Source organism: Helianthus annuus, chromosome 13, assembly GCF_002127325.2.
Source record: "Helianthus annuus cultivar XRQ/B chromosome 13, HanXRQr2.0-SUNRISE, whole genome shotgun sequence".
Taxonomy (NCBI): Eukaryota; Viridiplantae; Streptophyta; class Magnoliopsida; order Asterales; family Asteraceae; genus Helianthus; species Helianthus annuus.
Genome location: NC_035445.2, coordinates 29,794,188 through 29,804,667, shown reverse-complemented (window position 1 = coordinate 29,804,667; position 10,480 = coordinate 29,794,188). Strand labels below are relative to the sequence as shown.

General features: G+C 38.3%; 1 protein-coding gene across 1 annotated transcript; it reads right to left on the bottom strand.

The window, feature by feature from the left end:
* Window positions 1-2,029: 2,029 nt before the first annotated feature.
* On the bottom strand, window positions 2,030-3,436 carry LOC110900697. Its single transcript, XM_022147568.1, has one exon. It carries the CDS (start codon window positions 3,434-3,436, stop codon window positions 2,030-2,032), a length of 1,407 nt encoding a protein of 468 aa, XP_022003260.1.
* Between the last annotated feature and the right edge of the window lie 7,044 nt (window positions 3,437-10,480).

Genomic DNA, 10,480 nt, shown 5'->3' with positions numbered 1-10,480 from the left:
TGGTGAAATTGAATTTCTGGCTATACAGTAACCTTACATGTAAAGATGATATGACTAAACCCTAGGGTCTCTCACATGATATGGAATCAAGCCTGCAAACTTTAATAGGTTTGTGTAAGAAATCAACTGTGGTGTAAGAAAAATACTGTGCTTCAATATGAATTCGAAAACTGATGCACAGAATGAAGTCTTTAAATTTGAACATAAAGCAAAGAATTTTGTGCAAGATTAGGTGGTTTAACCACCAAAAGATCACATGTATAGTGTCAGTATTATCACATGCATAGTGTCAGTATTATCACATGCATAGGGTCTCGGTATTATCACATGCATATGCATAGGCTCAGTATATATATTTATGTTGTAGGTGGGAATATTACTGAGACTATATATAAAGATGATGATGATGATATAAACCATCGATCAGCTCCCATATCTCATACTAAATTTTTAAATGGTTTAAACATGAGTTATCAGATTGACCCCGGTCCCCATAGCATGATGATGGAGAATTACTAGGCAGTTGTTTGAACATGATGTTTTTCTTAGTTTTAAAGTTTGTATAGGATCATAAGACATTTGAGCTTTCAGGCCACCGCATGTAATCTGGAAGCTACAGTGTTTTAAGTAGATCCTATAGTAATGTTGGGTGATGTTGCAGGCAGGTACCTTGTTTTTGCTACGCGTAACCTCTCACGCGTATCCAACCCTTCCCCAATCACAAAACAGATCTCGTATCTGTTTAATCGTGAGGCCCTGGAGGGGAACGTTCGGTTCTCACACGTATCCAGCATTTCTCAAATCACCTAAATCACGGTATCTGCAGAGGGGAACAAATGTTTCATATCACAGTACCCCTTGAAGAGTCATTTTCAGGGACGGGCTTTTGCACGGAAAGTAGTTTTTTTAGCAGATCCTATAGTAATGTTGTGTAATAATGTTGAACGAGTTAATATATATGTTTGTTATATTATATGTTGGGAATATGTTGAATTTTTTATTTACCTATTAATATTGTACCAGATAGGGACAGGATGTAAAAACTTTAAAATAACTCATAATTACACCATAAATACCCCCCATCACACCCATGGATTTGCATACCTTCACTTCACAAGTGTTTTTGCACATCATCTTATTCTCCAACATTGTGCTGATGGCAAACCGTGATAATGAACTACACATTCACTTTCATGTGCACATACACGAATCGGAAGCAAACCCCGCTAATGTTAACCCACAAACTAATCGTAACTCTGTTGTACCACAACCCAACAATAACTCGCTCCCCCCACAATCCCTCCGTTACTCCGGTGATCCTCTTCCCAATGACAATAGTGCTTTGCTCTTCGCTGGACACCAGGCGAACCGTCCTGCCGCTTCACCCCTCGACCAACATCCTCGCCCACCACCATATGTTGAACATCAAAATCGAAATCCTACCTCCTTTATGCAACGACCTCAACGTCCTTGGATTGTGCAGAACCCTAACCCTGCATCATCAAGGGTTTTAGAACCATACCCCCCGATATGTAGGTTTGGATGCATCTACCATAGCTTGTGCTACCACCAATACGACAGTGATCGTGACTCTAATGCATTATCAGATGATGCCGTCGTTAGTGATGATCCATGGGAACAATATCACAAGATTGACAGCGACTCTGATTCATCCTTTTGATTCCAGAGCATGACTCGAATGCGTTATTAGATGATACCGTCGTTAGTGACTTAGGGGTTCCTATATTGGTAGATGTATTGTGTGTTCATGAATTCTCCTAAATTAAAATAAACCGCGTAATGTTCTTTGATGTTTATATTATTGTGATGGTCAATGTAAAAGATTGTGAATTTTGTGTTTTGTGTTTGTGAATTTTTCTTAAATTAATAGTCGTAAAAACTCATTTTTTTGGAACACATGTCTTAATTGTTAAATTACACCAATTGAGAATTCAAACAGAAATACCAAACACAAAACATAGGAGGATACATCTAACAGTTAACATTAAAATCACAAAAAGATACTAACTTAACGTCGGCCATAGGTCTTCCTGTTGTGCCCGGTTTCTCCGCATCTGCTGCATCGACGTGCCTGGGGTTCATCGTGGTAGTTAACATCCATCTCGTTTTGAATTCTTCTTGAACGAACCCTGCCTCGATGTGTTGTGACCCTCGAAGGGTCCCCTTGAATTGTCCAGTCCGCTTCTTCCCACTCATCTTTGTGTCCCAGGGTGAAAAAATGACCGCTATACTGTTCCTGATAGGTGGTGGTGTGGAATATGGAGTGGGTAACGTCATGTGGTTGCTCACCCCTCCAAGCGCAAACGGAGATAGCATGGGAACAAGGGAATCTAAGCATTTGCCATTTCCCGCATGAGCATCGGTGGCGTCTGTATTCAACGGTGTACTCGTTTCCACCGTCATCATTGGTTTCTTCCCTTGAAACCACCGCGTAACGACCTTCTCTGACATCGTAGACGGACACTTCATGTTGCATGGCTACGGAATGCAACTTGTTAAACCTGGACCAAATTCGAGGGGGTAGAGGGGTATTGCAGCTTTGGGCCATCTGCGCGTGGCGAGCATACTCTGATACGTCCTTGGTGAACGTATAATGAATCAAGGCTTTTACTGGCAGGAGTCTTGCTTCCCGTAAGACATTATTCATAGACTCAGATATGTTCGTCGTAAGCTTACCCCAACGACGGTTTCCGCGGTCATGAACAATAGTCCACTTGCTTTTGTCGATGTCGTTCAGGTAGTTCCAAGCACCCCGATTTAACAGCTGCATTTCTCTCACAGCCCAAAGATACTTTCTTCGTTGACTTGTGCTCCCGATCATCCAACACCGCTTCCTAAGAGATTTGGTCTTGAACCTACCACTAAAATTGCTTCTGACATGCCGAAGACAATAACGGTGGTAGGCGTTTGGTTCCCTCCAATTCAGAAGGTTCTCCATCGCATTAATTATCCCGGCATGACGGTCTGATAGAACACAAATTCTACTGTTACAGTCTTTGGTGACGTATTCTCTCAAATTTTGGAAAAACCAACACCAACTATGAACCGTCTCTTCGTCAACTAGAGCATACGCCACTGGCATTATGTAGTTGTTGGCGTTTTTGGTTACCGCAACCAACAACTTACCACGGTACCCTCCTTTCAAGTGTGTGCCATCCACAGAGATGACAGGCTGGCAAAGATGAAACGCGCGAATAGAAGGACCAAATGCCCAAAAAACATATTTGAATGTTGGATGTCCTGGAGCCGAGTGCGGGTGATGAAACCATGAAACCACCGTACCAGGGTTTCGAGACTGAATCCGTAACACGTACTTTGGCAGCTCCTGAAAGTTGCTTTCCCAGGTTCCATATATCCTCTCAATTGCCTTTCTTCGTCCACGCCACGCCTTCGTATACGTAACATCGACATACATCGCTTGATTTATATGCGTCCTGATGTGTTTCACCTTCAACGCAATGTTTGTACGAATTTAAATTTCAACATTATATTTTTTTAACAAACACAGTATGTTGTTCACAACACACGAATTGTTGTGCATCTCTTATGTGTAGTTGGGTTATAAAACATAACATTTCAAATTTCAGAACCCATATCAATCAGCAACCATTGTTATATGAAACAGCAACCTTCTTCAACATTGCAATATCATTCTGCGACTTTTAGCTAGCAACATTGTGATATGAAACAGCAACCTTCATTAAGATTGTAATATCATTATGCGACTTTTAGCAAGTTTGTGATATGAAATAGCAACCTTCTTTAAGATTGTATAATCATTCTGCGACTTTCAATAAGCTTGTAGTACCATACAGCGACTTTTCAAAGATTGTGAGATCAAACAGCGACTTTCAGAAGGTCGCTGTATCAAACAGCAACCTTCATTTTCTTTTGCAGCTTTTGCAGATATTGGCAGATTTGGCAGAATTGCTTCCTGAAAGTCGTTGTATGAACTTGCAACCTACCTAAATCTGAAAACAAAATGTTTAGCCACCTAATAACACTCTTTTCTTGTTCAAACCACCTATTATTGCAAAAAATTCAAGGGGCAAGGGGGTGCATCCGCCCCCCCCCCCCCCGTCAACGTTTCAATTTTTTTTTTTTGAACGGCTAATTTCTTTAATCTCTTGTCGTCTGTGGGATTTGAACCCAAGACCTTCCTCTTCCCAACCTAGGTGTTTTAAAGGCTTTGCCTTTGCCAATGGACCACCACCCCATTGGTGTCAACGTTTCAGTTAGTAGTGTAATTTTTCCGATTTTCCGTCCGAATTTTTTAAAAATATAAAGATCCGCCCCCGCCAATTATATTTTCTAAAAATTCTCTGCCCCTACCAAGTTTATTGTCTAAAAACTTTATACATATTTTCGTATTGAGTTAAGAAAAATGCGAAGAACAAGGCTATTAGTAAATTTTTATAATTTTTTTAAAACTTTAAGTGAGTTTAAATAAAGTTTGAAACTTGATGATTCATTTTTGTCTTAACTGAAGATGTTTAAACAAAAAAAAAAGAACAGTACGTCACTAAGTCGCGTCCCATCTGTGTGTTCGACTTCAACAGAAGACAAAAAAAGGTTATGTGTTCGACACTTCGACTTCAATCATCCATCATCTTCCATCAAATTCAACTGACACAAGGCTTAAATCGAGTTGTATAGAGGCTTTTAGTTACGAATTTAAACAAGGTAAACATTTATTTTAGTCTCTCATTCACTTTTGTTTAGTTCTTAAAGGGTAGGTTCTGAATTACGGTTAATATTGAATGAAAAGTTTGGGCATTACTAATGTTTTAGACCTTAGTTGTATCATTTAATATGAGATTAACCTTAATTGTATCGAAATTATGTGTGCTTGATCCGACCCGAATAGATTAGCTAACCCGAACATATAACCCGAAACGTAGCGATAGAAAAAAAAATTAGCTCCCATAACTTTTCGCCCCACAAAACTTTTGGCCAAGTTCCACAACTGTTTCTTTCCATTCTAGTACCTTGTTGGGATGGTTAGAAGTTTGGGGTATCAATAAAATTTTACTGTTAAAAAACAGTGTTACAAGTTCCCAAAAATAAAGAGCAACCTTGCAATTTTGAATATGAAACTAAGTTTATAATTGCCATCAAACCGAAAGTACAATAACGTTTTTAACACTTTTTAACTAATAGATTTGGTCGGAATATAGTACAAATTCTGACGCATTTCCGATAAAAATATTTAATAAAGGGTGTACCTATCTACACACCATTTTGCCTATTTACACACTAAAAAAGGTGTTTTTGTCCTTATATGCACACTCTGCAGTGTCGAACTGTGGCCAAAACGCTGCGTTTTAGTTCGGGTAACCAGACAAAGACTGACGGGTGTCTGACGGGTCTGTTGACCGGACCAAAACGCCGAGCTTTGGCCGCGTTTTAGTCCTATCAACCAGACAAAAGACTGACACCCGGTCTGGTTGACAGGACCAAAACGTGGTCAAAGCTCGGCGTTTTGGTCCGGTCAACAGACCCGTCAGTCTTTGTCTGGTTAACCGGTCCAAAACGCTGCGTTTTGGTCACAGTTCGACACTGCAAGATGTGCATATAAGGACAAAAAACACCTTTTACGGGTATAGTTTGGCCCTTAATAAATTTGGTTAGAAATATTCAAACGCATTACTAAGGAAATGAAATTAGGGTTTTAATAGTATAAAACAGTCGAAGTGACCACCGTTCAAATCTGCCCAAGTTTATGTCTAGAAAACGTATCAGTGAATAAGAATACAATCAGAGGCGTCTCTGAGAATTCACGTACCCTGTCCGAGTTTGAAAAAATGCGTCCTTCCGTAAAGTTTTATTATTACTAAAAAAAGATTAAATTAGTATTGGGCTAAATAAACCTATTGACAAGTGGGCTAAATTCTAAACCATAAAAAATTATTTGTAAATGGGCCTATATTGGAATTAGTATGTGTTTACTATCTAAAAAATAACATATATCTATATATCAGATTTTTTTTAAATCGCGTGCCCCTTAAAATCACGTGCCTTGTGCGGAGCACACCATCAAAGCCGCCACTGACTACAATTATAGTTTGCTGCAAGAAGCTCATGTTCAATTAAAACCCTGGTATTAGTTGATGTCGCCAAAACCATAACATTAGACCATGTGTAGTGGTGAACTAACATAATGCCCCTACCATGGGGCATTATCCGACACGTGGCGTCCTAGTCAGCGTTGGGGCATTACAGCAAAAGTGGTGTAGTGGGGCATTATGCCAATAACGCCCCTTCCAATTAGAAAAAAAAAACAAAATAGTCATGTGCATGTCCCCTTTTCATTGGCTAGTCAACATTAAAAAGGATTAAAAAAAAAACTTATTGAAAAAGTTGTTTTGTCAGTGCATGTCCCCCTTCTCATTGGCCAAAAGCAAAATCCAACAACCCAACTTCAGCGTTATATTTAAAACGCTAGAATGCAACTTTTCAAAAAATCACGCCTTATAACGCCCCCTGTAATGGGGGGATGGGCGTTTTAAGGCGTTATTTTTCAATTTTTTTTTAAAAAAACGCCCCACTACGGGTGGTCTTAGGCCACCTTGTTCAGTCAGTTGTTCAGGTTTTATCAATTTCATGCTCACTAGTTCCAAGTTCCTACTCCGATTCTGTGATACCCAATTATTTTTATTGATTTAAGACTAGTTTATTTTCAAGAATTAGACATAAATAAAGTTAACGAGATTTATGGTTATAGTTTTTTTCCTTACGTTTATAATATGATGTGATAAATATGAATAATTAGGTTTTTTTAGAAGGTGAAATAAATTATTTGTTATGAGTATAATTAATATAGTGCAAGGGTATTAGTTAATTTACTTTTGAATTTAAATGATAGAATTTGATTTTGGTTTGACTACTTTTCTATCGATGGGTAAATAACTTATAATGTCACATGTCATTCTCTTCTTCAACCTTATAAATTTTATTTATTTTTGTTTAATAAATTTCTTTTAATATTAAATAGTAATTAATAACTAATATATAGATATCACTTATTTTTATTTTTATCTTTATCTAAAATTAATAAATAACTTCAATTTTGCAATTTACACCCTTTGTTTTTTTTATTTTTAACCAAAAGTTTTTCATCTTTTGCAATTTAATCCCAACTCTTTTTTATTTTTGGTTTTGGTTCACCATACTTTTCATCTTTCCCAAGTTTTTCGTTTCGTTCTAAATTTTATGAGTTAACGCACCGTAATGTGCGTGAGGGGTTCAACATTTTTTCGTATATTTTTTTCCCGTTAGACTGGCCCGTCGCGTCACATCTATTTTTCTGCGTTTGACAAGTTCGTCCAACACGCAGGTCCTGGATGGACTTGGTTATTTTTTTTCTAAAATTTACGTTTCGGTTTAATTTCTCAGCAACGAGCGTGCGCGATTCAAATATTTTACATCTGCTTTTCGCTCGGCGTTATTTTTTCCCGTTTTTATTTATTTTGTTTTTAGGAGCTATTCCGGTGTTGGTGGTCGCTGACAATGGTATAGTATTGCTACTACTTAACACAGTTTTATAACAACCGGTGCAACGCAAGGGCTTAATACTAGTAAATAATAAAACTCAAGGAGATAAAAGAAAATGATATGTTATTATGATAGGTTTGTGAATATGTAGGGATTATGTGAATAACTGTTAGTAATTCAAATGGCTACTTTCCATTACTATCCAATCATCCATTCCTTGAATGTTGGCTGAAATCTCTACAGAATTAAACCGTAAATAAGGATGAAGCCCCTCCCATAAGTACATAGACGCATACTCTAGGTAAACATTAGGCAAAGATTTAGGGAGAAGACGAAAGCTTTTGTTCGAATTGTTCCGGAGCGTGGCCGTCAGATTTGAGTCTCGTTTAAGGTAAACTTCATCCATAGTCATGCTAGTATCATGTACTAGTTACTTAAAAGAGTTCGACCGGTCGATCTTCCTAGACGGTTAATCTTATCATTTTACGTGGTGTGATTCGTAACCGAGTAGATTCATTTTCATATAGGATCATAAATATGCACATAGGGTGATTTAAATGAACAATGGTTAAGATTATATACATACATACATACATACATACATACATACATACATACATACATACATACATACATACATTGTGACAACCCGCAACTTGATGTTACTACTTTAACCTAGCCACAGTTAATTTTCACATACAGTCATAGCATTACATTTAACTATGGTTAGTTAAATGAGTCCACATTGGTAATTCAGGGAATTACCGGAACACACACATAATAACTCTTGAAAGTTGGTGACTAACTGTAACACCCCGAAAATTTTGTCCAAATATGTGACAACACGTGTCCAATTCTCCAGGTAACCCCGTCTACGTGGAGGGAGAAACCTCCAACTAATTATCTCGAATATGAGGAAGGACCTACACTGAACGTTAATTGAAACGTGTTTGAATGTCACAACCGGTAATTAACGCCATTTAATTTCGCGTAAAATGAACATTATGTCACAACCCCCGATCCCTAGTTCACGGGAGTGGGCGGCCGCGAGCTAGTTTTTGGTGGTATCGCGTTATTTATTCAATTTGGCAGCGGAAATTTTCATCAGGACCGTAGTTAGGAAATGTTTAATCAGAGTAAAAATACCACATTTTCATTACATTAAACACATGGGTAAAACCCAAGTTTTCAGTACACACATTTTCATAGGAATAAATCCTATATTTTATTTCAGAAAAACATCTATTTCTTTTAGGTAACTTTATTGCCACTTTTCCAAGCCTTCAGTGTTGTCCAGCTGGCTTCTATTTGGCTTTCACATTTTGTTACCTGAAACGCGTTTTAAAAATATTTTGTCAGTGGGAAATACTGGTGAGTGAATCCCAGTTTAATCAAGTTTAAATAAAAAGTCGCATTGAACAGTATTGAGGGCGCATCCGCAATTACATTTGTTTCCAAGTTATATCAATTACCACCACACGGTAATGTCGTTCCGACTTATAGTCATTTTACTCCTTTACCAGGTGGTAACAAATTTTGTATACAAAACCCCAAATTTACCGACTGTAATTGTATTCTTACAAATACTCAATAACTGCTATTCTCATGGAAAGATATTTAAGGTTTTGTAAAAATAGTTAACAAAAAGTGGATCAACTCACATTGCTGTTTTAGGTTTTTCGTAAGGATTTCCTGGGAATAATCTATAAATTACACAAATGCACGTGTGTTAGTATAATAACCCAATTTAACCTTAGTAATACCCTCCCCGAGACGGCATTCCAACGACTACGTCGGGCAGAACCACGACAGCCGTTACGGAACCCTAGATCAATCGGGCAGAGTATCTAATACGTCTCCAGGGGGTTATAATACTTACATCGTAGCAGAACCTCGCTATTTTAGGGGTATAATACCCGACTATAATACCTCTAATTCAGAAAGTGAGATTGAGAATGAAATTGTGAACGACGGAAAATGAAACCCAATGGCCTTCTTATATAGTGCTGAAATCTGGTCTCCACGCGGCCCGCGTAAAGCACAGGCCAAGGTTACGCAGCCCGCGTAAACCTTGGTCAACAGAGTAGCTTAGCTGGTCAGCTTGTAGACCCGCCACGATGTCGACACGTGTCAACGCAGGATGCCTCCGCGTTTCATGATCTCACGCGGCCCGCGTTAACTAACATAAATTCTTACGCGGCCCGTTTGAACTAAAGAAATCAACGATACCAGGTTCAACCCTGATACCGCCCGCGTGAATGGTTGGGGTGGGTCTACGCGGCCCGCCTCAGCTTAATATTTATTGTTTTTAATTTATTTTATATGTTATGATCTATTTCGAGCTCGGTTTTCACATACGGGTGTAATATAAGACATATTGGGACATTTTAAGATATACTAGGGTGTTGGAACTTATTATGAGGGTGTTGGTTTTACCGAGGGTTGTTACATCCTCCCCACCTTGTTTTAGAGCTCGTCCTCGAGATCTACTGGAACAAGTGTGGATATTTTCGTTGCATTTCTGATTCAAGTTCCCATGTGTACTCAGGTCCTCTTTTGGATTCCCACTTCGCTTTGACCAGAACTAATCTTTTATGCTTAAGATTTTTAATCTTCCTGTCTTCAATCTGTAGAGGCCTCTCTATAAATTTAAGTTGTTCATTAACTTCTATATACTTAAGAGGTACTATCATTGATTCGTCGGATAAGCATTTCTTGAGATTAGATACATGAAATACATCATGTATTCCTGCCATTTCCTCTGGCAGTTGTAGCTGATAGGCTACAGGTCCTATTCTTTTAATAATTTCAAAAGGTCCAATATACCTGGGACTTAGCTTTCCCCTTTTGATGAATCTTACCACTCCTTTACAAGGAGAGACTTTTAACAATACCTTATCACCTACCTGGAATTCTAACGGCTTACGTCTGTTGTCAGCGTAGCTCTTTTGTCGATCACGTGCTG